General features: G+C 42.4%; 1 protein-coding gene across 4 annotated transcripts in view; it reads right to left on the bottom strand.

Moving 5' to 3' along the window:
• Positions 1–10,068: 10,068 nt before the first annotated feature.
• The window catches only part of PAK1 (p21 (RAC1) activated kinase 1), a 196,524-nt gene continuing 180,619 nt past the window's right edge, over positions 10,069–25,973 (bottom strand). For all 4 annotated transcript variants that reach the window (XM_051850720.3, XM_051850728.3, XM_051850733.3 and 1 more), the window contains exons 11-15: positions 25,564–25,681; positions 21,359–21,458; positions 20,144–20,340; positions 17,587–17,724; positions 10,069–11,381 (exon numbers count right to left, since the gene is read on the bottom strand). In XM_051850720.3, the coding sequence (XP_051706680.1) occupies positions 11,295–11,381; positions 17,587–17,724; positions 20,144–20,340; positions 21,359–21,458; positions 25,564–25,681 (640 nt within the window). In that variant the 3' untranslated portion in view covers positions 10,069–11,294. The remainder of the gene's footprint in view (positions 11,382–17,586; positions 17,725–20,143; positions 20,341–21,358; positions 21,459–25,563; positions 25,682–25,973) is intronic.

Consider the following 25,973-nt stretch of genomic DNA (forward strand, 5'->3'; position numbering starts at 1 on the left):
ATATTTAACAGGGATCACTTTTCAGTTAAATTTAAACACCTAAGAATAATTGTGTGTTAATTACAGAGTTCAACCAATAGTATTAACTAGGACAAAAAAATACTAAAAGGGATAAAGTATTAAATTGTACATCAACAGTCAGGACAAGGGCTGATCAAGTCACTGTTTCTCATAGTGTCCATTTCACTTCAACAGGTTTCCTTTTTTTGTGGTTGGTTATTTGTCATCAATCAGGGAGAACATATGATATTTGTCCCTTTGGGACTGGCTTAATTCACTGAGCATAATGTTTTCCAGATTCCTTCATTTTGTTGCAAATGACCGGATTTCATTGTTTTTGACTGCTGTATACAGAGTACATGTCCCATAATTTCTTTATCCAGTCTACTGTTGATGGGCATTTGGGTTGGTTCCAGGTCTTAGCTATTGCGAATTGAGCTGCAATAAACATTAATGTGCAGACAGCTTTTTTGTTTGCCAATTTAATTTCCTTTGGGTAAATTCCAAGGAGTGGGATGGCTGGGTTGAATGGTAGGGTTATATTCAGGTTTCTGAGGAATCTCCAGACTGACTTCCATAGTGGCTTTACCAGTGCAAGGCATTTTAAACACAGTATCTCACTTAACCCTCAGAATCACATGAGGGAATCATAATTTCCCCTATGAAAAAAGTGGCAAAAGGATGCTCCAAAAAGCCTGAATTAACTAGGACTTGACAACAGAGCCCAATTCTAAACTCAGGTCTGCTAACTCCAAAGCCTATATTCTGTTCCCTGAGTCACAGTGTCCACACCTGTGATCCTCCTGCAGCTGTCAAATGCCTCCAGCTTTCCACAGCAAGCCGCACTGCCAAGAGGACACAAAGATCACAACATTCCTATTGTCACCCACACTTCCGCTCATTAACTTCTCTTCACATCATTTCCTGACTGAAAAACCTGAAACACTGAATCTCCCTCCTTCCTCATCTTCATTAAATCTTACATGTACTGTAATGCATCCCTTAAGTGCTTTCTCCCTGCAACTAGAGCACGTAAAGAAATCCATATTCAGGCCGGCACCGCAGCTCACTAGGCTAATCCTCCGCCTAGCGGTGCCGGCACACCGGGTTCTAGTCCCGGTCAGGGCGCCAGATTCTGTCCCGGTTGCCCCTCTTCCAGGCCAGCTCTCTGCTGTGGCTAGGGAGTGCAGTGGAGGATGGCCCAAGTCCTTGGGCCCTGCACCCCAAGGGAGACCAGGATAAGTACCTGGCTCCTGCCATCGGATCGGCGCGGTGCGCCGGTTGCAGCGCGCCAGCCATGGCGGCCATTGGAGGGTGAACAAACGGCAAAAGGAAGACCTTTCTCTCTGTCTCTCTCCCTCACTGTCCACTCTGCCTGTCAAAAAAGTAAATTAAAAAAAATCTCTAAAAAAAAAAAAGAAATCCATATTCAGGGTGGGCATTCAGCACAGCGATGAAGTTGGGTCTGGGACACCCATATCCCATATCTGAGTACCTGGTTCAAGTCCTGACGAGTCTGCATCTGATCCATCTTCCTGCTTTGTGCATGATGGGAAGGCAGCAGACCACAGCTCCAGTACTTGGGTCCCTGCCACCCATGTGGGAAACGAAACCTGGACTGAATTCTTGGATCCTGACTCTGGCCTGGCCCAGTCCCAGCTGTTGCGGCATTTCTGGAGAGAAACAGCAAAATGAAGTGCTCTCTCTCCCGCTCTTTCTCTCTCTCATCTCTGCCTTTCCAGTGAAATTAAAACAAAAACCTCTTAATAAATTATATATATATACACACACACACACACACACACACACACACACAGATTGAGAGAGAGAGAGAAGAACCCACATTCTTTGTCAGGATATGACAATGTCAAGAGTTCCTCTAGGTGTATGCATTCATTCATTCAATCAATTGACACTCACTGAGCAGTTAATACATGCCAAACACTGGACTATGCTGAAAATACAATGAACAAGACAGGAGTCTCGTTTCATGCTTGTGCATGCAGAGATTCAGTTTTCCCAACACCACTTGTTGAAGAGACTGTTCTTTCTCCAGGTAGTGATCTTAGCTCATTTGTCAAAGATGACTTGGTTGTAGAGGCATAGATTTATTTCTGGGGTCTCTATTCTGTTCCATTGGTCTGCATGTCAATTTTTCTGCCAGTTCCAGGCTGTTTTGATTATAACTGCCCTGTAGTATGTCTTGAAACCTGGTATTGTGATGCTCGGCTTTTTGCTTAAGATTGCTTTAACTATTCACAGTCTTCTTTTTTTAAGATTTATTCATTTATTTGAAAGGCAGAGTTAAGGGAGAGGGAGAGGGAGAGGCAGAGGCAGAGGCAGAGGGAGAGAGAGATCTTTCATCCACTGGTTCACTCCCCAAATGGCTGCAATGGCCAGATCTGAAGACAGGAGCCAGGAGCTTCTTCTGTGTGTCCCACATGGGTGCAGGGGCCCAAGGACTTGGCCATTTTCTACTGCTTTCCTAGGCACATTAGCAGGGAGCTGGATCAGAAATGGAGCTGCCAGGACTCAAACCAGTACCCATTTAAGTTACCGGCACTGTAGGTGGTGGCTTTACCCGCTATGCCACAGCACTGGCCCCTTTTCTAGATCTGAGAAGAATTCCCTTGGTATTTGATCAGGATTGTGTTGAATCTGTAAATTGCTTTGGGTAGTATGGACATTTTGATGACACTAACTCTTTCAATCCATGAACATGAAAGATTTTTTCCATTTTTTTGCGTCTTCTTCCATTTCTTTTCTTAATGTTTTGTAATTTTCATGGTATAGATCTTTCTCATTCTTGGTTGAATTTATTGCGAGTTTAGTTTTTTTGTAGCCAGTGTGAATGGAATGATCTTATAAATTCTTAGCCATGGTGATATTTGTGTATACAAATGCTATTAATTTTTTTGAAATAGATTTTATATTTACATAGATTTTATATCTATATGGGTAGCTAGACAATTAGATAAGCAATTGTAAAAAGTATAAATATTACTGACAGACTCAGGCCTATTGCAAGAGAGTAACTCCACTAGCAGGGGTAATTTCAGCCTTGGTACAGGTGGAGAAGAAAGGGAAGGGCCACCTCATTGCTCTGAACACTGGCTTCCTGTTCCGCTGTACCTCAGTCTGAGGCTAACAGGGTGCAGGTGCCATTTATTATAGAGGACTCTTGGAGCAAACAGTCTGTGATACACTTTTTGAGAATCATGAAAGACTTGTAAAAAGAACAAACACAGAGGGAAATAAGTTCAGGCCCAGAAAGGTTTTACTGGCCTCACATAATAACCAAGTATCCACTCTCATCCAAAATACCAAAAATCCCCAACCTAGAGGCCGGTGCTGTTGTGTAGTGGGGAAAAGCCACCATCTGCAGTGCCAGCATCCCATATGGGTGCCTGGTTCAAGACCCGACTGCTTCACTTCCAATCCAACTCTCTGCTATGGCCTGGGAAAGCAGTAGAAGATGGCCCAAGTCCTTGGGGCCCCTGCACACACATGGAAGACCCAGAAAAGCTCCTGGTTTCAGATCCGCACAGCTCTGGCCATTGTGGCCACCTGGGGAGTGAACCAGCAGATGAAAGACTCTCTCTCTCTCTCTCTCTGCCTCTGCCTCTCGGTAACTTGCCTCTCAAATAAAATAAATAAATCTATAAAAAAATCACCATCCTGCCATCCATATGCCTGCCTGCTGTCTCCCTTTTCTAAAACATGGGTAGAGATGAAGTTTCTAGGTAACATGAACCACACCCTGGCTTCCCATCAGCATTCCCAATATAAGAATTAGATACTCTGTACCAATTAATTCACCCCCCCCCATAAAAATTAAATCCCAGAGGACTATATGATCTTCCTTGTTCAAATGTCACCTTCTCAGTCTATCCTAACCACCCTATTTAATACTGCAACCTGCTACTCCCTCCTAAGTCCAGTACTATGCTTTTCTTCCCCCCGCCCATAGGAAAGTATATAACTTATTATATTATTCATCTTTCTGTCTTCACATCCTAAAGTGTACTCATATTTTCCATGGGGTCTTTTTTACTTCCCTCATGCATCCCAAGCATCTGTAACTTTAGTGCAAAGTAGGCAGTGAATAAATACCAAACAAATGTTGTTATAAGCCAAAGGATTATGAAGTCCACTCCGTTAGTTTCCTACTGCTACTGTAACAAATCACAGCACAGTGACTCAAAAGCAGCCGAAATTCATTATCTTCTATTTCTGGAGATCAGAACTCCAAAACAGATTTCATGGGCAGCAATCAAGGTTACCAGCAAGATGTTGTTGCTTCTCCAGGTTCTAAGGGAGAGTCCATCACTTTACCTTTCCCAGCTGTTGAGAAACCACCTGCTTCTTACGGTCCATCTTCCTATCTTCACATTTTTCACCTTCTCTCCTGCTCTGATTCTTTTGCCTCCTTCTTTTAAGGACCCCTGTTAATATATTAGCCCCACCTGAATAATCCAGTTACTCTCTCCATCCCAAGACCCTTAACTTAAATCACATTTTTATTTTTTTTTTATTTTTTTATTTTCTGACAGGCAGAGTGGACAGTGAGAGAGAGAGAGACAGAGAGAAAGGTCTTCCTTTGCCGTTGGTTCACCCTCCAATGGCCGCTGCGGCCGGCACGCTGCGCTGATCCTATGGCAGGAGCCAGGTACTCATCCTGGTCTCCCATGGGGTGCAGGGCCCAAGGACTTGGGCCATCCTCCACTGCACTCCCTGGCCACAGCAGAGAGCTGGCCTGGAAGAGGGGTAACCGGGACAGAATCCGGCGCCCCAACCGGGACTAGAACCCGGTGTGCCAGCGCCGCAATGCGGAGGATTAGCCTAGTGAGCCGCCGCGCCGGCCTTAAATCACATTTTTAAAGTGCTTTTCATCACATCAGGATGAGACCATCGAATTCACAGGTTCTAAGGATTAGGACCCAGACATCTTTGGGGTGTCCATAATTCCAGTCAACCATTGTCAACTTTCTTGCTACCCAGTTCTTCCTCTTAAAACCTAAATTAACAAATATACAGATTGAGTAAAGCCCTTTAAGGTGACCAAGTTCTCATAATTTCACAACTTGGTCCTTGCCTCAGGTCAGGTCCTCTTAAGTATTCCAACAGCCTCTTAAATAGTTTATCTTGCCCTTCCAAATTCATCCCCTGTTTTGGAGCAATCTTAAATAAATAGCACCTTTAAAATATGTGTAATTTATGGCATCAAGTTATGCCTCAATAAAGATTTTTTAAAGCTAAAAGGTGAAATAGAATAAAAATGAGCAAATCAAAAGAAAAAAAGTGAAAAGGGAACAAAAAGGGGGACATACAGAAAACATTGACAGATTTAAACCTAAATTAAAAATTATGATACATATAAGTGATTTAAATAAGTTTCAGAACAAGAAAAAATTACCTAATGGTATTAAAGCAACAAAACTAATCATAGGCTCCTTACAAGAGTTTGGTCCGTGGACTGGCATTGTGGCCTAAGGGGTTAAGCTGCTGCCTGTGACACCGGCATCCCATATGGATGGCAGTTTTGAGTGCTGTCTACTCTACTTCTGATCCAGGTGCCTGCTAATACACCTGGGAAAAGTAGCAAAGGATGGCTCAAGGCCTTTACCCCAGCACCCACGTGGGAGACCCAGATAAAGCTCCTGTCACCTGACTTTGGCATGGCCCAGTCCCAGCCACTGTGGTGCTGATCTTGTCTAGCCTCAGCTAGTATGACTGGGACAACTTGGCTCTGTTCCATGTTTCACTCAACTACGTGTCATTCACTGGCCTGAGTATATTCTCACGGTTATGAATTTGTCCAGAAGACCAAGTCCCTGAGGGTAAGCTTCTACTTCAAAGTTGTCTGCTCACATGATTGAGCCCAAAGTGAAAAATCAGCACAGGTCACCTCATGGCAGCATAGCAAAGCCACAAAGCAAAGGGTGTGAACACTGTCTGCAACTATAAGAAGGGTGAAGAATTGAGACCAAGTTCACTGAAAATCAGCAGATGAAGTAAATATCCAGGCAAAAAAAGCATTACAAGACATAGAGGAACAGTTCATAATAAAAAAAAATTTTTTAAAGATTTTATAATTTGTATCCAATCACATAGCCTGTAAAAAATAAAAGCCAAATCCAGAATCATGATGGAAGATTCAATATCCTTTTTTTCAGTAAAGGGCAGAATAAGCAGGCCAAAAAAAAAAAGTAAAAATATAGATGGCTTAACAAATTAGTTTTAATTAACATTTACAGAATACCCAAGACAATTGTTGAATTTACATTCTTTTTAAATGGACATGGGACATTTACTGAAAGAGATTGAGCCACACAACTGGTTTCAGTAAACTTTAAGAAACTGATAACTTGGCTGGTGCCGCGGCTCAATAGGCTAATCCTCCGCTTCGCGGCGCTGGCACACCGGGTTCTAGTCCCGGTCGGGGCGCCAGATTCTGTCCCGGTTGCCCCTCTTCCTGTCCAGCTCTCTGCTGTGGCCCGGGAGTGCAGTGGAGGATGGCCCAAGTCCATGGGCCCTGCACCCACATGGGAGACCGGGGGAGGCACCTGGCTCCTGGCTTCGGATCAGCGTGGTGCGCCAGCCGCAGCCACCATTGGAGGGTGAACCAACGGCAAAAGGAAGACCTTTCTCTCTGTCTCTCTCTCTCTCACTGTCCACTCTACCTGTCAAAAAAAGGAAAAAAAAAAAAAAAAGAAAGAAAGAAACTGATAACTTAATAAAGTATTTTCTAACTATGGTGCAATTTAGCCAGAAATCCATAAAAGATGACTAGAAAGTTCCACACCTGGAAATTAAACGCACTAATAAAAACACATGGATCAAAGGGAAATACAACGAAAATGAGAAAAAAATGGAATTCGCTGATGTTGAAATTACTATATGTATAGAAGTGGATGTGACTAACTGCAAATACTGCGGTGTCCACGGGCAGACGCTCTGTGATTGAGAGGAGGGGAAACTGCTTGACACCGAGTCAACACGCGGCTTTCTAACGAGCACAACTAGCACCACCGTCTTCCCCACGGCTACGGAGCCTTTCTTCGTGTCAAACCCGCCCCCGTCAGGGTAGCCAAGCTCACTGGAAACTTCAATAATCTTTCGGGGAAAATTTCTCTTTGAAACTGCTTGCCTTCGAAATCCCTTCTCTGATTTCCACACTTACACATCCAGAGAAGCCTACTGAAATCTGTCCGGGAGTCTCGCAGGCGCCTCAAAATTCTAGATGCCAACCCCATTCCTCCCAGCCCGCCCCATCGCAGAGAGGTCCCCGGCCTTCACCGGGTGATGGCGTGAGAAAGCTGGGGGCGCCGGCCGCCCTGACAAGCGCCGGACACACCTCATCCGCGGCCACGGGGCGACAAGGGGGTCAGCGCCCAGACCCTCCCGCGGGACAGGAGGCGCCGAGCCCGCAGCCCTGCAAGGCCCTGGGCGGGCGGCGCCCGGTGGGAAGCTCTACACCCCCGCCTCGCCCTCGCCTCTCCCTCTCCCCGAGGCCGAGGCCGGGACTGGGGATGGGCGAGGTGGAAGCCCCCAGGGCTCAGCGTCCTGCCCGAGCCACGAGGAGAACCGCAGCTCTGGGCTCAACGGCCGTGGGAGGCAGCGGGTGAAGGACCTCAGGTTTGGCTGCCGGCCGGCTACACTGAAGCAATTCCTGCTTGTGGGGATTCTGAGGAGGCGGCAGGGGGCTGGACACACCACTTACGGCGACTTCCCAGTCCCAAAGGCCACGCAAATCTCGATTCGGTTTGAGATCACCGTCTCTCAAGATGGAGGCCTGACTAGAGCAGGCGGCCCGAGCGCGGGTGGGCGGGGCGGGCGGGGCGGGCGTGGCCGCGCATGCTCCTCCTAGAGCAAGGTTGAGTTTATGGCTAGATGCCCAGAGTTGGGTCTGAGCACTACATTTCTAATGTGTTTTAAGGTATTTTCTCCGTTTTGTTTCGTTCTAGAGGTTGTAATAAATGCTCCACATAATTCTTTTACCCACTACACCACTACACGGTCCCAGGAATGTAAATTTAAGATCCTTCTCAGGTTTCATTCCTATAACCAGCGAGCCACAATCTCAGCTCTTGAATTTGGCTGTCCAGCTGCTGTATTCTAAGAGTGCGTTTTCCCACTCAGTCTTGGTCTTGGTTTCCATAATACCCAGTTACTACAGCAGTTAGCAAGCAAAGGCAGCTGATCAGGCAACACAAACTCCAGGCCTGTGGGGATCTTGTTTATTGATAGAAACTCACGTGGCAGGGGCAGTAACCAATGTGTGGAAACTCCAATACCACCACCTTTTGGGTAGACTGTAAGATCTACTGGGCCCAGATGTCAAAGTCCCAGAGAAGGATTCCAGGCTTTGAGCTGTGAGGATTGTAATTTGCACACCCAGGAAGCACCAGCCTTTCTCTAATTTGATGGTGCTGGGATACAATAATAGTGCCACAGGAAAGAACACTGGCCTCTAGCTCCTCTCTACCACCTTAGAGTAAGTATTTTCTCTAGCATGACTACAGCTGGGGAATCCAGCCTTATGGTTGTAGCTCTACAGGGTATTTCATGTTCATGGTAAAAATGGAATTAAAACTTACTTGCTGCAAAAAAATCGCAAAATCCAGCATTTTTCCCTAAAGATTTAGTTATATATTTGAAAGGCAGAGTTACAGGGTGAAGGGGTAGATTTTTCATCTGCTGGTTTATTCCCCAAATGGTTGTTTAACGGCAAGGCCGGGCCATCTGGACACCAAGAGCCAGGAACTCCATACAGGTCTCCCATGTGGTGGCAGGGGCACAAGAACATGAGCCATCTTCTGCTGATTTCCCAGGCTCATTAGCAGGAAGCAATACCAGAAGTGGGGCATAAAGACTGGCGCTGTGGTGTAGCGGGTGAAGCTGCTGCCTGCAGTGCTGGAATCCCATATGGGTGCCAGTTTGCGTCCCGGCTGCTCCACTTCTGATCCAGCTCTCTGCTATGGCCTGAGAAAGCAGAAGGTAGCCCAAGTCCTTGGGCCCTTGCATCTGCATGGGAGACCCAAAAGAAGCTCCTGGCTCCTGGCTTCAGATCGGCGCAGCTCCAGTCTTTGCAGCCATCTGGGGAGTAAACCAGCAGATGGAAGATGTCTCTCTCTCTCTCTCTCTCTCTGCTTCGGCCTCTCTGTAACTCTACATTTCAAATAAATAAATAAATCTAAAAAAAAAAAAAAAAGTGAGGCATCTGGGACTTGAATTGGCAGTCATATATGATGCTGGTATTTCAAGTGGCAGCTTAATCCACTGTGCCACAACTGTCCCTTTTATAATTTTTAATACTGACATTTTCCATGAACTCTCTGAAGAGCCCTCATATGATGTGATAAAAATAAGTACCTGATTAGTCTACTGAGCATTCTATCAGGCTGACTGCCTTAAGCACTGACTTTAGCCAATTAAGAAAAGGCTGTGCAGAAATCAACTGCTTTGGGAGGGGGGCAGTCCTCGGGAGGTTAGTCTTGGACAAAGAACCTTTACTCTCCAGTGTTTTAAAGCAGCAATAATAAGTGAAACAGAGCTACACACAACTAACATAGAACCACATACATCTATCTTGAAAATATAATCTTGGGGTGAAACAAACGTTTATTTAAAGTTTAAAAAAAGACAGAACTAAACTGTCTTAGAATACATATGAATATGGTGAAAGACAAGTAAGAGAGTGATTTCACCAAAAGTCAGGATATTGGTTACCTGTTATGGAGACTAAAATAAGAAGGAATGGCAAGACAGACCAGGTCCTGGATACTAGCAGTGTTCCATTTCTTTTTTGAGTGCTAGATACATGTGAATCTATAAATTATTCTTTAAACAGTACAAATAGTTTAGGCCCATTTCTATACTTTAATTTTTAAAAAAGTGTTAAGAACAACAAATAAACATCAAAGTATATGGTGGGAAGGGTCCCTCCTTTTGACAACTTACTCTCAAATGGTTCAGGAAGAACCTTTTTTTAATAATTTCATATAAAAAAATAGAAAAAAACAGAAGGAAATAAAGGAGGGGAGAAAGAAAGGCAGACTCCAAGAATATTTTCATCTCCTTTTATTGAAGGAAACAGAAACTTGTGCTGCAGAGGCAATGACACCTCAGAGCATGACAAGGTAGTCAGTGGGCTGACGTGACAAGCCACAGTGCTGGCCAGGTGTCCTACTATAGAGAGAGGACCAAATCCACAAAGAAAGCAGGAGGTAGCAAACATCCTCAATACCAGTGTAAGCATTTCCATTTGCAGAGAGCTTGGCCATGCATCTTAAAATCAGGGGCCACCAAATCCATCCAAAACTACCATGTAGTCTCAGATTTGGAGACCTGTTCCTCTGACCCAAAGACTTAGGCCATCAGAAGATCTGAGTTGATCTTTCAGCTCCTTATCCCGGATGGAAAAAGAAGCTGTGTTCTTAAAACATCACGGAAGCATAGCCGGCCAGGTACTAATGCCCAGCCTTGCTCTAAAAGTACCTACTTTTTTTTTTTTTCCTGACTTCTCCCAATGCTCTCACTCACCATGTGCCCTACGAAACCTCTGAGTTATAAACAAGGACAGAATGGGGGCAGCAGCCTAGGGGATGCAGGGAAACAAAAGCTGCTACATAGCCAAGACCATTTCACAAGAAATAGCATGGGGAACATTACTGGGTCAAGGTCCTCCCAAACAGCAGCTAGAAGCACACAAATAAAAATGTGGTAGTTCTTCCACAGCAGAATCAGCTGTGCTAAAGTCATGGTCCAGAAAGCTGAGCCACTTCGTGTCCCTGGCAGATTATCAAACCCCATGGCATTCCCAACTGTTCCAGTTTTCAAGTACATTGAGGTGACTGGGCAGTCTAGTCACATAAAGGCAAGCACTAAAGAAATCTCAACTAATAATAAATTGGTAATGTTATCAAAACATAACTTTATATATTCAAAAACTGGTTGCAGGGTGGGGGAGTGGGGACAGTGGTAGAGATTTTATAATGTAGAAATAGTGGTCCAAAGGTTTATTCAGATAAACCCTTGATCATAAACCACCCTCATATCTACACATAGGAGGGAATTCCTTATTTAAAAACGGCCATCATCCGATCAGGCATCCAGTCGCAGTTCTCCTCAATGCTGGACACGTGATTTCCCAGGATTAAAGTCTTGAGAGCGCTAGATCAGGAAATGGGAGAAGCAAGGCCAGGAGAGGAGGGCATCAGGGGCTGGAATTTCTGAAATGAGCATTAACTTCACAGAAGGCTTGGCACAATGAGGCTAGGGTGAGCGTGGCTTTAGTGATTGTTCTTGGTTGCCTCCTTTGCTGCAGCGATCAGTGGAGTGAGGCTGGAGAGGGGCTTGGCAATCTTCAGGAATTGATGCTTGAGTGGAGAAAAAGAACAAGAGACACATGACTATTTAGCATTCTTCTTTAGAACCACTACAAAACATAGGGCATACATGTGTGTGTAAGACACTACCTGAAGAACTGCAGGTCATCCCCAAATTGAAGGAAATCAAAGATAGCAAACCACTTTGGAAAACTCTTTGGCGGTCTATCTACAGATAAACATACTTACTCTATATCCAATTCCAGTCCTAGGCACATTCAAGTCAATAGCTGGAATGTTGCCCAAGATCCAAGAGAACAGAAGAAGAAATAGTGTTATGATCATTTAACACATTTAACAGGGTTGGCATTTGGCCTAGAGGTTAAGACATGGCTCAGTAAATCCACATTCCTTATCAGAGGGCCTGGGTTCGAGTTCCAATTTCATTCCTGATTCCAGCATCCTGCCATCCCTGGGAAGCAGCAGGTAATGTCTCAAGGAGGAAGGTCTCTGCCACCCACACTGAAGACTTGGACTGAGTTCTCGACTCCTGGCTTTGGCCCACTGCACAGGACCATTGTGGACATCTGGGGAGGGATCCAGGGATAGGATTTCTCTGTCAATCTCTCTCCCCAATCTCCCCCCTCCTCTCTATGCCTCTCAAATAAGTAAAAAATAAAAATATTTTTAGAAGTTACACAGCAATAAAAACAAATAGATAATTTATATGCTGAGTACAGGGCAAATCCCATAGATTAGTTGATTGATATAAGAAGACAATAATTCATATTGCATGATTCCATTTCTAATTAAGAAAGACTAATTATGGTGATAATCAGAATAATAATGGGGAAGGTAATGACTCAGTATGACCAAGTGGTACACTGTAATATTCTATCTCAGGAGCACTGGTCCAGGAATTTGTTATTCTAATTAATCTAACAAGGATTTCAATAGTGGTCTTTTGGTTGGCACCGCGGCTCACTAGGCTAATCCTCCGCCTGCGGCGCCAGCACCCTGGGTTCTAGTCCTGGTTGGGGCGCCGGTTCTGTCCCGGTTGCTCCTTTTCCAGTCCAGCTCTCTGCTGTGGCCCGGGAAGGCAGTGGAGGATGGCCCAAGTGCTTGGGCTCTGCACCCGCATGGGAGACCAGGAGGAAGCACCTGGCTCCTGGCTTCAGATCCGCGCAGCATGCTGGCCGTGGCGGCCATTTGGGGGGTGAACCAACGGAAGGAAGACCTTTCTCTCTGTCTCTCTCTCTCACTGTCTAACTCTGCCTGTCAAATATATATATATATGTGTGTGTGTGTATATATATATATATATAGAGAGAGAGAGAGAGAGAGTGGTCTTTTCCCTGATCACTTTCCCTGGGTTGAACTTTGGGACATACTCAACTTTTACAGTAGATTTAGGAGAAAACACCATATGAACACTGCATCTACATTTTCAGTAAAACTGTTAAAGAAAATTAATTCTTTGTGTAACTTTTTTTTTTTTAGATTTAGTGGTAAAAAAGCTTTGTCTCTTGAGGATGTGGCGTATTTCATTCATTTGATAAGAAACAGGAGGGGGCTTTAAAAAGTTTATGAAACTTTGCAGTATTTTTAAATTTCATTTTTCCATGACCTTTTTTTTGTTTTAATTTTTATTTGAAAGAAATACAGAGACAGCTCCCATTTGTGGTTTCACTTCCCCAAATGCTCCCAAAGCTCCCAGGCAAGGACAAAGCTGGGAGCTAGACACTCAATTCAGGTGTCCCATAAGTGAGTGGTAGTAACCCAGTCATGTCAGCCATCACCGTTGCCTCCTAAGGTCTGCATTATCAGGAAGCTAGAGTCAGGACCTGGGGCTGGGGCTTAACTCAGGCACTCTGATGTTTTAAATATGGCATCTTAACCAGTGTCTTAAACACAATACCAAGTGCTCACCCTACCACAAACTTTTTGAAGACCCCTTCCTTCCAATACAGGAACTGACATACTTTTTTTCCCCCCACTGTCCTGGCTATAGGACAGAAACTTGATGCTTAAGCAGTTAGGTCAGATGGTAGGTACATCTGATTCTCTTCCCATACTTGTAGTTTCCTTTATTAGTCATACTATATATGAGAGTATTTAAAAAAATTCATGGAAAATAGAACTAAAAGATAAGTTTATTCTGATGCAAAAAGTTTTTGAAATCCTTGCATAAAAAGGATCTCAAAAAGTCCATGAAAAATTGTATTATAAAAAGGAAAACATGGATTTCAAAGTCTTTTCTAGTAAAATAAATTTTATCTTAATTCTATTGTCCACAAACTTTTTTAAAAAAGATTTATTTAGTTATTTGAAAGTTAGAGTTACACAGATAGAGGAGAGGCAGAGAGAGAGGTCTTCCATCTGCTGGTTTATTCCTCAGATGGCTGCAACAGCTGGAGCTGTGCTGATCTAAAGCCAGGTGCCAGGAGCTTCCCACACCGGTGCAGGGGGCCCAAGGACTTGGACCATCTTCTACTGCTTTCTCAGGGCATAGCAGAGAGCTGGATCAGAAGTGCAGCAGCTGGGACTTGAACCAGCGCGCACATGGGATGCCGGCACTACAGGCAGCAGCTTTACCCGCTATGCCACAGTGCCGGCCCCTGTTCACAAACTTTTTTTTTGTTTGTTTGTTTGTTTTTTACAGGCAGAGTGGACAGTGAGAGAGAGAGACAGACAGAAAGGTCTTCCTTTGCCATTGGTTCACCCTCCAATGGCCGCTGTGGCCGGCGCACTGCAGCCAGCGCACGGCGCTGATCCAATGGCAGGAGCCAGGTACTCATCCTGGTCTCCCATGGGGTGCAGGACCCAAGTACTTGGGTCATCCTCCACTGCACTCCCAGGCCACAGCAGAGAGCTGGCCTGGAAGAGGGGCAACCAGGACAGAATCCAGCGCCCCGACCGGGACTAGAACCCGGTGTGCCGGCGCTGCAAGGCGGAGGATTAGCCTAGTGAGCTGCCGCGCCGGCCTGATTTGACTTCTTTTATGACAGAGTATAGAGAGGTATTAAAAACAGGAAGTTATTATTAATATAAAAGATCTCCATTAAATTATGAAAATATGAATTCCAATTTATCATCCTGTGTTTTTCTGTCCATAAATGTGTTCTCACAGGAAAAAGATATGAAACCTTCATGATGTAAGATTTTAAGTATGGACTGGTGTACCACAGAGCATTAAACAGCCATTTGCAATTTTGGCATCCCATATCAGAGTGCTGGTTTTAGCTCCAAATGTTCTGCTTCCAATTAAACTTCCTACTAATGGTCTGGGAAGACCACAGAAGATGGTCCAAGTAATGGGGGCCCTGCCACCTCTGTATGAGAACAGGATCGGATTCCTGGTTCCTGGGTTCAGTGTGGTCCAGTTGTGGTGCTGTTGTACCAATTTGGGGAGTCAACCAATGGACGGAAGATCTGTCTCTCTCTCCCTAGCTGTTGTACTGCCTTTCAAATGAATAAATAAATCTTTAAAAAAAAGATTTTAAGAGTCATGGTTCTGAATCTTTACAATAAACACTAGAATCAGGCCGGTGCCGCGGCTCACTAGACTAATCCTCCACCTGCGGCGCTGGCACCCCAGGTTCTAGTCCCTGTCAGGGCGCCGGATTCTGTCCCGGTTGCTCCTCTTCTGGTCCAGCTCTCTGCTGTGGCCCAGGAAGGCAGTGGAGGATGGCCCAAGTGCTTGGGCCCTGCACCCGAATAGGAGACCAGGAGGAAGCACCTGGCTCCTGGCTTCAGATCGGCGCAGCATGCCAGCTGTAGCGGCTATTGGGGGGTGAACCAATGGAAAAGGAAGACCTTTCTCTCTGTCTCTCTCTCTCTAATTCAACTTGTCCAAAAAAAAAAAAAAAGTTAAAAAAAATATACACTAGAATCAGTGTTCTCAGACCACATGTTTCTTTAACTCCCCTGAGTTGAAAGAATAGCTCCCAACTAGGAGGTCTCAGTTTCCATCTCTGAATAAACAAAAATACAAGCCCTAGCAGCCTTCCAGTTGTGACAGTCTCTGAGTTTATAATAGTGGCCAAGAGCACACATACTTGACGGCCAGACATAGGTTGAAATCCTGTATCCACTACATTTCAGCAATATAATCAAGGGAAGTTACAAAATACTTGAAAATTCTGTTTCTACACCTAAAAAATGGGAATAATAGAACATATAACTCACAGGACTGCTGTGCAGAATAGATAAAAAATTATATATGGTGAGGCTGGCATTGTGGCATAGCCAGTAAAGCCACCATATACAATGCTGGCATCCCATACAGTGTCAGGAAGAGTCCAAGCTGCTCCACTGCTGATCCAGCTCTCTGCTACGGCCTGTGAAAGCAGTGGAGGATGGCCCAAGTGCTTGGGTCTCCGCACCCCATCGGGAGACCTAGAAGAAACTCCTGGCTCCTGGTGTCAACCTGGCTCAGCCGTGGCCATTTGAAGAGTGAAACAATGGGAGGAAGACCTCTCTTTGTCTCTCCCTCTCTCTCTCTCTGTAACTACCTTTCAGATAAATAAAATGAATCTTTAAAAATATTATATATGAAATGCTTAGTGCCTAAAATGTGGTGAAGATCCAATATAATGTATCTATTAGTAGTTATATTAGCATGTCAGGAAGAAAACTGTAGCGTACACTGACCTCTCAATAAAAGTAATTTGATCAGAAGTTAAGAGCTCAACATTTGGGCCAGATAGACGTAAGTTTGGTTCAACTCTACCATCTATCTATCTGTATAGTGGAGTGTATTTCCACAAAAATCACTACAATGTAAAATTGGAGAAATATGAATAGATCAATGTACTCAATCCATAACTGTATCTTTGTGACACTGTGCCACTGTGGGAGGAACTGAGTAATATATGGAAGCTTTCTGTATTATTTCTTACAGTTGTATGAAGATATAAAATTATCTCAATTAAACTAAACTTTCAATAAAAATGTCTAAAAAAAGAGAATTTGATACTGAATTACACCTATCTTCACAGCTATAACACCACACTATTGGCGCATTTCTAAAAACCTAGGGTTTCAGAACACAACTACTTTTAAAGACTAATTCTTTATTGTACTGTCTGTAATAAGGGTTTTTTTTTTTTAATCCCAAAGGATCCTAGAAACTAATGGGATACACTTAGCAGAATCCATTTCTGTTATCTAATAGGCCAGTGCTCTATAATCAGTAACTTCAATTACAAAGAGATACTAATTATGTTCCAGAGAATGAAAGACTACTGTAGGTAAATTCTTTAAGCAGCTCCATTCTACCCAATAAATATTCCCTGAGTACCTATTCTGAGTCTTGTCCCAGGTACAAGAAGAAACAGAGTTTGAATAAAAAAGAATTTATAATCCACTGGGAAAGGCGGAGAAGTAGAGATATTCATAACTGGCTTTAACACAAGGCAGTACACGAAGTACTCCCCTGCCCTGCCCAGTCACTCCTGGGCCTCATAATACAAAAGGAACTGAGAGTATATGCCTGCAGGTCAATCACTACCATAAAGTTGTATGTGACATGTGCAATAAAATCACCAGGGAGCAATGTAGTAAAACAATCCTAGTAATAAGAAATTGTACTGGGAACACAAAACTTAGATACAAATTAAATATTAAATGTGGTCCTCTAAAGACAGTTTCTGAAATCATACAAAATAATTATGCTGCAATTCAGGATTAGGCAGGTTGGTGTTTAAAAGGCTTGGTAAATTTTTGGTTTCGCTACAACCCTCCAAACAAGTAGAACATCTTTGCCATGATCTGAGAGGTTTCCAGTGGGAAAAAAAAAAAAAAACAGTAAAGACTTCAGAAATCACAGTCACTAACTGGGCTCTAAACCCAGTTTCCTTTGTTGAGAATTATTTCATTAGCACTTATTCTGTAAAATATAACTTGTGTAATATTTACATGTCAGAGCTGCTTCTCACCAATGCTCAAGCAAATCCTGTCAGACTAATTCATGCAAAACAAAGGAAATGTCAAAGAAAGATACAGGCAAAGTTCAACAAGGAGCTCAGAAAGTAGATTTGAAGAAGCTATGAGGATGTGTAGAGTTTTAATGAGCTGAGCAAGAGGCTAATGGAAACATGAGCAAAGGCCCCGGAATGAAGGATAGGGAGCTAGGATTACAGCAAGTGTGGTAAATGGTAGGACAAAAGCATAGTTCTTTATACACAAAAATGAAGCACAAAAGGCTAGATTTACTGACGCCTTGAATTTGGTGCATCCCTGCAGAGACACTTACCTGTAGCAGCTCTTTTGCTGAACCTCTCTTCTCCACATCCATCTCGAGACAGCGGTTCAGAAAGTCCCGGAAAATAGCCGACAGCTTCTCTGGGTTCTGAAGCTCTGGGGTTCCATTGGTGGCAATGAGGTACAAGGCCTGGAATACAAACGGAAAATCATCTTGGGCTCAAGTTGGGATTCACTCTTGGTACCCACATGCAGACAACATGCTTAGGGTGACACTATTGATAACCCCAGTCTTATTTCCATCATACCCCATGATCATCATCTTCACATCTCTGGAAAGCCATTCTAAGTCTGAGACAAGGATGTAGGGTCAGGGAGTAAAGCTTAAATCAAAAGGTAAGAAACCACAAAAGGTACACTGAAGCATTTTCTAACAATCAGAAATTACAAGAGTGACATGGGCAGATAAAGATCTGGTAGGTCATTATGAGAAGCTGGCTTTATTCTGCAGAGTTGGTTCATCATGAGAGGATTTTGAGCTGAGGAGTAACATGATCTGCTTTATGTTTTCATTAGATCATGTTAGCTGTTTCATGGAAAAGAGACTGTGAGAGACTGTTGTAACAGTCAGTGAAGTGGTGACTTAGACTATATTGGTAGGAGTGGAAGTGTGCAGTAGCTGAACTCAGGAAATACCTGAAAGTAATAGCTGACAAGATGAACAGGGTATCAAAGAAACAAGAATTAACAATGGTTGCAAGGTTTTGGTTCCAAATCGCTGGGGGAAAAAAACAGTTGCCATATACCGAGATGGTGAAGAATATGGAAGAACGTAATAACAAATTGATTTTAAAGGTGTTAATTTGAAGTTTTTATTAGACATTCAAGTGTAGATGTTGACCACAGCTGAGCACAGAAGTCTGGTGTTCAAGGGTGAGAAGTCAGGACTATTTGAAGAAATGTATTAGTAGATAGATTGTAACAGGCATTTAAAATCAGCAATGGATGAGATCACTCACTTAGAAAGTAAGTGCAGTTAAAGAAAAAAGAGATTTGAGTACTGAGATGGGAGTTATTCCATTGTTCACAGGTTGGGGGAGAGAGCAAAACTAGCAGCAGTCTTCCTAGGATGAGAAAACGGAGAGAAGTGTGTCTTGGAGGCCAAAGGAGGCTTACGGAAAGGTTCAAACAAGACTGAAAAACGAACACTCATTTACAATCAAGGGAGGATTTTTTTTAAAAGATAATCTTTGTGTGCTAATGGGAATAATCTAACAGAGAGGTAGAAGATGGTTACGTACAAGGAGAAGTGACAGCTGCAAAACCGATGTCCTTAAGTAGATAATTGTGTTGGATCCAGTATGAAGTAAAGGGCATTCATTTGATAAAGCACAAATGGTTTATCCATCGTAATATGTGAAGGAAAGCAGAATAAAGCAATGTAGATGAAAGTAGATTGATAATTTTGCTTGTGGAAAAATGTGAATCTTATTCTGATTGCTTTTACTTACTTACTCTAACCTCCCATCCAGTGCAGGTTTTCCCGATGCATCATTAACTGGTAGGTGGTCATCTACTCTTATCTCACAGTCTATTTTCCATAAAAGCAGTCAAAATGACCCAACCAAAACACATCAGATCATGTTACTGCTCAGCTCAAAATCCTTCAATGATGTCTCAACTCTGCAGAATAGAAGTTAAGTTCTCACACTGCCCACTAGGTTTTTACCTGCTAATTCTCTGACTTTATCACTATCCATCCTTCTCACTCATTTCAAGGACACTAGTCTCCTTAAGACTTTTTCTAGTCCTTTATATATTTGACACCTACAAAAGCTTTGCATGAGATTACTCTCGTGGTTCATTCTTCAGTTACTTCCTTCAGGTTTCTATTGAAATAACTTATAGGGGTCAGCGCTATGGCACAGCAGGTAAAACCGCTGCCTGCAGTGCCGGCATCCCATATGGGCACCAGTTCGAGTCCCAGCTGCTCCACTTCTGATCCAGCTCTCTGCTGTGGCCTGGGAAAACAGCAGAAGATAGCCCAAGTTCTTGGGCCCTTGCACCCACGTGGGAGACCCAGAAGAAGCTCCTAGCTCCTGGCTCCTGGCTTCAGATCAGCGCAGCTCCAGCTGTTGTGGCCAACTGGGGAGTGAAGCAGCAGATGGAAGACCTCTCTCTCTCTCTCTTTCTCTCTGCCTCTCCTTCTCTCTGTGTAACTATGACTTTCAAATAAAATAAATAAATCTTTAAAAAAAAAAACTTAAAGAGAGCTTCCTTCTATCTCTCCTCCCCAGCTTTTCTCTATTCTCTCTTAACTCCCTTATTCCATTTTTGTTCATGGCACTTACCATCTATAACCAGAAATTGTTTTATTATGTTATGTGTATGAAGAACATACATACATAACAGAAACTCAAATAATTACTGAATAAATGAATGAGTGAGCTCTAATATTCTTTTCCTTTGAGCATTTATAATTTAAGTTAAACAGTGCCAAGTTTATTCAGAAGAGACACATCAGGTAGAAGCATAGAGAATAGCCTGAGCACCATTTCCTGGGACTAGAGACAATAACCAAAATAACTGAACTAGGACTGGTAACTCACTCTTAGAGGGTTTTCATTGAGGTATGGAGGCTCCCCTTCAATCATTTCAATCGCCATGATGCCCAGGGACCAGATGTCAACCTTGGGCCCATAGGCCTTCCGTGTCACAACCTCCGGTGCCATCCAGTATGGGGTTCCCACCATGGTGCTCCGTTTGCTCTGCTCTGGAGTTATTTGTGCACAGAATCCAAAATCAGCTAGGAAAAAAAAAATCAGAAAGCATATATTTAGGGTACTCTTTAAGTGTTGACTGTGTGTCTATCCCTAGGTGTCTAGCTTTGCCTGGCTCCCAGTTCTGCAATCTCTTGGCTTTACAAAATGCGAGTCAGTTGATTGCTATGTCTAACTCTTAGGTGAGTCTCTGTTCAACCTTGAAGAGAAGAAGAATATAAGAAACATCCCTTCTAGCCTCCTATCTATCCTCAAACTAGAGGGACTAGGCAATAATGTCCAAGCTGCCCATTTTGGCCTTGACTGTGTGGCCCAATTCTGCTTTGATCTTGAAAATTATTCTTACATTCTGGAATCTAGGGTCGTTTGCCTATACCCCAGGCATGAGTCTCTGACTTAAAGTCATTCACCTACAACTAAGCATGGTCCAACTTTGATCAGTTCTTCACCATTTGCCCAGGTGAGAGGGTGCTAACAATCTTTCCATAAACCGCTCATCCATTTGTGACATGCCTGTGTGGCTGGACTAGTAAAACAAATGTTCTGTCTGCAGTTCCTTTCATATTACGTTGACATTAGACATTTATTTAAATTAGGAGGCCGTTGATAGTTAGGACTATGTAGTCTTACTTCTTCATATTTCCAAAGGGTCCAGCATGTAACAGATACTCAAGAAAAGTCTGCTAGATGAATAATTATATAAAGATATTTTTCTACTTATCCATTACATATCTCTTATACTATGCTGAAAACTCCCTGAAGGGAGGTAAAATGCAAGATCAATGTCCATCACAGGACCTAGAATACAGTAGGCATGCAACCTTTTTTTTTTTTTTTTTTTTTTTGGGGGGGGGGGCTAACCATATAAATGAATGGAAAAATAATGAAAAGGCACTCTATGGTATAATTGAGAAATATAAAAAGACTGCATAGCCATAATAATAAAAACCCTTTGCTAAGTGTTATGGTTAGCATGATTATCATCCAACAGGAAACAGACCCAAAAGGGGGAGAAATTTTATCACTTCTAAGAGTCCTACTTACTTAGCTTGACAGAGCCATCCATTCCCAATAGAATATTGTCACTCTTGATGTCTCTGTGTATGACTTGGTTCGAATGCAGAAACTCCAGAGCCTGCAAACACTATTTAAGTGGTGTGGGTAGAGGGAGAAAGAAAGGACATGTAATACAGAAGACTTAAGAGAAAATCAACTAATTTAAGCTCCTCATTTTAAGAAGTAAGGCACCAACTAATAAAAGGACTTGGCCTACATCAGTGGCAACACCAGGTCTAGAACCAAGTCTGCCATCTGCTAGCCATGTACCCTTTTACACCACACTGCTTTTCACCTTTTACTAATTTCTTAACAAGGAGATCTTCTAATTTATTATGATACAACTTTTGCTTTGTTTTTGTGGCACATTAGATTTTTAATAAATGACTACCCAAGAAAAATTACTAAAGAAGAAAGGAGGAAAATAACAAATAAGAGTCACATCTGGGAAAGTAGACACAGGGAAGTGGCATCAGAAGCACTGAGTTGGTAGGATAATCTCCTTTTGGCAAGGAAATTATGCTATGTTGGATATGCTGAATTTGACACACCTATGAAACATATGGAGATGAATTTCCAGTAGGCATTGAACTTATACATCTTAAAATAAACATTTATAAGTCATTTTTTGCTTAAGTTACAGCAGTGGCTGAAACTGGTAAAGGAGACAGGAAAAGAACCTTGGAAAACTTCTAGGCTTTCCAAGCAGAATGAGTAACAAGGAGACAGAATGCTATAATTAAAATGCCTGGATCTGCTACCTAACCAACCATATCATTCTGGACAAACCACTTCTGGTGTGTTGTTTTCCTATCTTTAAAAGAAGATGTAATGTTAACTTTTCTACTAAATCCAATAGTTTGAGTCCACCAACCTAAAACTAAACTCTTAAGAGATTTCTGTTAATTAAAAAACATTAAAGATACAACCAAATAGGAAAATACTATTTAAATGACCCTAAATCAATACTATACTTTTTTAAAACATTCCAATGGCTAAATTAAAGAACAAACAAGGGGCCAGCACTGTGGCTTAGCAGGTAAAGCTGCCGTCTGGAGTACCTGCATCCCATAAGGGAGCCAGTTTGAGTACTGGCTGCTTTTCTTCCGATCCAGCTCTCTACTATGGCCTGGGAAAGCAGTGAAAGATGGCCCATATCCTCGGGCCCCTGCACCCACATACAGAGACCTGAAAGAAGCTCCTGGCTCCTGGCTTCAGATCAGCCCAGCTCCAGCTGTTGCAGCCATTTGGGGAGTGAACCAGCAGATGAAAGACCTCTCTCTCTCTGCAACTCTTTCAAATAAATAAATCTTTTTAAAAAAACACACTCTTTTTAAAAAAACACACAAATGAATATTGAACTGTCCTTTCCCTGAAAATTTAAGATTTCTTCTTAGGATATCAAAAGGATGACCCTGAAAACCTGGAACTTTCATAATTTACTGGTGAGAATGTAAAACAGTAAGCCACTTTAGAAAACAGTTTGGCAGTTTTCTTAAAATGTTAAGGACAGAGTTGCCCTATGACCAACAATTCCACTTGTAGGTATATACCCAAGAGAAATGAGAACATATATCTACACAAAAGCTGGTATATGAATGTTTGTAGTAGCATTTCCCATTAAAAGCCAAAATAAAAAAGGAAATAACCCAAATATTTACAAATGGATCAACACAATGGAATATTATTTGTTAATAAAAGGAATGAAGTACTGATACATTCCACAACACAGATGAACCTTCAAAACATTATGCCAAGTGAAAGAAGCCAGTCACAACTGAACATGTATTATATGATTCCATTTATATGAAATGTTCAGAACAGGCAAACTAGGGCTGAGAGAGTCAGGCACCAGGACATCAGGACATACTGTTAACAGGTATAGAGTTTTCTTTATGGGTGATAAAAAGATCTAAAATTCATTATGAGGATGGTTGTACAACTCTACAAATATACCAATAACCAGTTAATTATATACTTCAAATGAATGAACTATATGGTATGTGAACTGTATCTCAAAGTTATTTTAAAAAATGGAAGATGACATCTATTAGAACTTAGGAATGGTAATACTGCCTCTATTTATGCAACATTTAAAATTTCTCCAAGCACTTTTTGATTCATATAGCATCCCATAGGCACATACAGTATGAATCTTCCAGTTTCCAGATGAATAATTTGAGGCAAATTATCTTCTCAAGTACACATATGCATGCATTTTTTACCACTGATAGTGGAGATGAATAAAATCTTAGACATTATAATGGTTTATGGCCCTCCAAAGGACCATAGTATATAAACAGACACACAATCTATCTGTAGAATTAAAATCTCATGGGCTGGTGCTGTAGCACAATGAGTTAAAGCCCTAGCCTGCAGTGCTGGCATCCCATATGGGCACTGGTTTGAGTCTCAGCTGCTCCACTTCCAATCCAGCTCTCTGTTAATGTGCCTGGGAAAGCACCAGAGGATGGCTCAAGTTCTTAGGCCCCTGCCTCCAAGAACTGCATCCGTGGGAAACCCAGAAGAAGCTATTGACTCCTGGCTTCAGATTGGCTCAGCTCTGGCCATATGGCCATTTGGGGAGTGAACCAGTAGATGGAAGACCATCCTCTTTCTTTCTCTCTCTACTTCTCTCTATAACTGTATCAAATAAATAAAATAAATCTGAAAAAATTTAAAATCTCATAGGGAAAATTAGGAAAAAATATTTTTGTTCAAAGATGTTATTTATTTTATTTGGGAGTTAGAGTTACAGACAAGTGAGAGAGAGAGATAGAGAGAGAAAGAGAGAGAGAGAGAGAAAGGTCTTGCTTCCGTTGGTTTACTCCCCAAATGGCCGCAATGGCCAGAGCTGCACTGATCCAAAGCCAGGAGCCAGGCGCCTCTTCCTGGTCTCCCACATGCGTGCAGGGGCCCAAGTACTTGGGCCATCTTCTACTGCTTTCCCAGGCCATAGCAGAGAGCTGGACTGGAAGAGGGGCAGCCAGGACTAGAACCGGCGCCCATATGGGATGCTGGCGCTGCAGGTGCAGGATTAACTTACTGCACCATGGCACTGGTCCCAGGAAAAAATATCTTAAAAGCCTCCTCATGAGCTAATAATAATAATAATAGATTGAAAAATACTGTATTAGTGGTTGAAAAAGAAGAGAAAATGAGAACTCCTAAGAAACCTAGCTTAATTTCATTAAGCTGCCAAGTTGCCTTCTACATCCCAAAGTTGTTAATGCAAAAGTGAACATACTTTATAGGGCTGTATTAGTTTCACATTATTTTATCCAATACTGATTAAATATACAACTATGTAAATCTATATGTATGCCTTTAGATCTTGCACTATCAAATCCCAATTACATTATTATACTCATCCCCATGAAAGTTTAAACATGAACAAATCTTCTAATCTTTCCTTAATTTCTTAATTTTTCTATTACTAAGTCATCACAGAGGTCTGGTCTATCATCACTAAAACACGCAGTGTCACTTGCTCGCGTCCCCTTCATCTTCTTGCCCTAATGGAAATGTAAAAACCTGGCTGTCTCCTAACGACGCTGCTTCTCAGGACGCCTTCTGAAGGACTTTACTTTTTCTCATATGCCAGTGTATTACAGACTCCAGAAATTTAAAAGCAATGAGGAGACACAAGAGTATCTTTTTTGGCTTGGTTTTCTTTATGCTTTGCCTAGAAACATTTTACCCCTAGATTTTTGCTGACTTGCTTTTAAACACCATTCAGACGCTCACTCAAAGCTACAGTGAAATCTTCTGAGACCACCCTGTTCAAAATACTACGTTCACTGTCACTACTCTTACTCTGTTTTTACCTCCTCCACAGCACATAAAGCAGGAAAAGAAGGCAAAAGTATATATTCACATAAAAGAGAAAGGAAAACGTTATAGCGTGTTTATAGCAGTTACCTTCAATGATGGAAATTACGGGTGATTTTTTAAAATATATACTTTCTGGAAACTTCTCATTTTCTACAATGAGCAGAATAAAGTTACTTTTAAGGAAAAAGTAATGGTGAAAGAAACTGTAAAATACAGACTTAATACAGGAATGGAGGGATTGTCAGTACTTATTTCTCCCACTTCACAGAGCAAGGATGAGTTCTCACTGGTGTAGAACTTCAGGAGACAGGGATATAAAGGCCACTTCCTGCGTAAGGTTGCTTGGCTCTTGGCCTTACCTCACGGCACACAGCTGCAATCTGGCCTTCATCCATACAGGTTTCTGTCACCACATCTGTCAAGGAGCCTCCAGCCAAGTATTCCATGACGACCCACAGCTCATCCCCCACAAGATAACTTCAAAAGTACAAATAAAGAGCAACAAAGAAGAGTTAGAGTGTAGAGTTTCAAAGCCGAAGTATATTCACAGCATAAAACTGCATCTCAATCAGCTCTGGAGGAGTAGAGGGTTCCTGGAGAAAACAAGTACATGTTTTGTGGAGCCCCAAAGAGCAGAACTAAGATGACTAGGTTAAAGATACAATAAATTTATATTTCACCAGAGCACAAAGGAATCCTTTCTAAAATTAAAAGGACCAGCAGGATTCCCACACTCTAGAAGCAGCCAAACAGGGAGCACTCAAACATT

This window comes from Oryctolagus cuniculus, chromosome 1 (genome assembly GCF_051225735.1).
Source record: "Oryctolagus cuniculus isolate XC-2025 breed Fujian yellow rabbit chromosome 1, ASM5122573v1, whole genome shotgun sequence".
NCBI lineage: Eukaryota > Metazoa > Chordata > Mammalia > Lagomorpha > Leporidae > Oryctolagus > Oryctolagus cuniculus.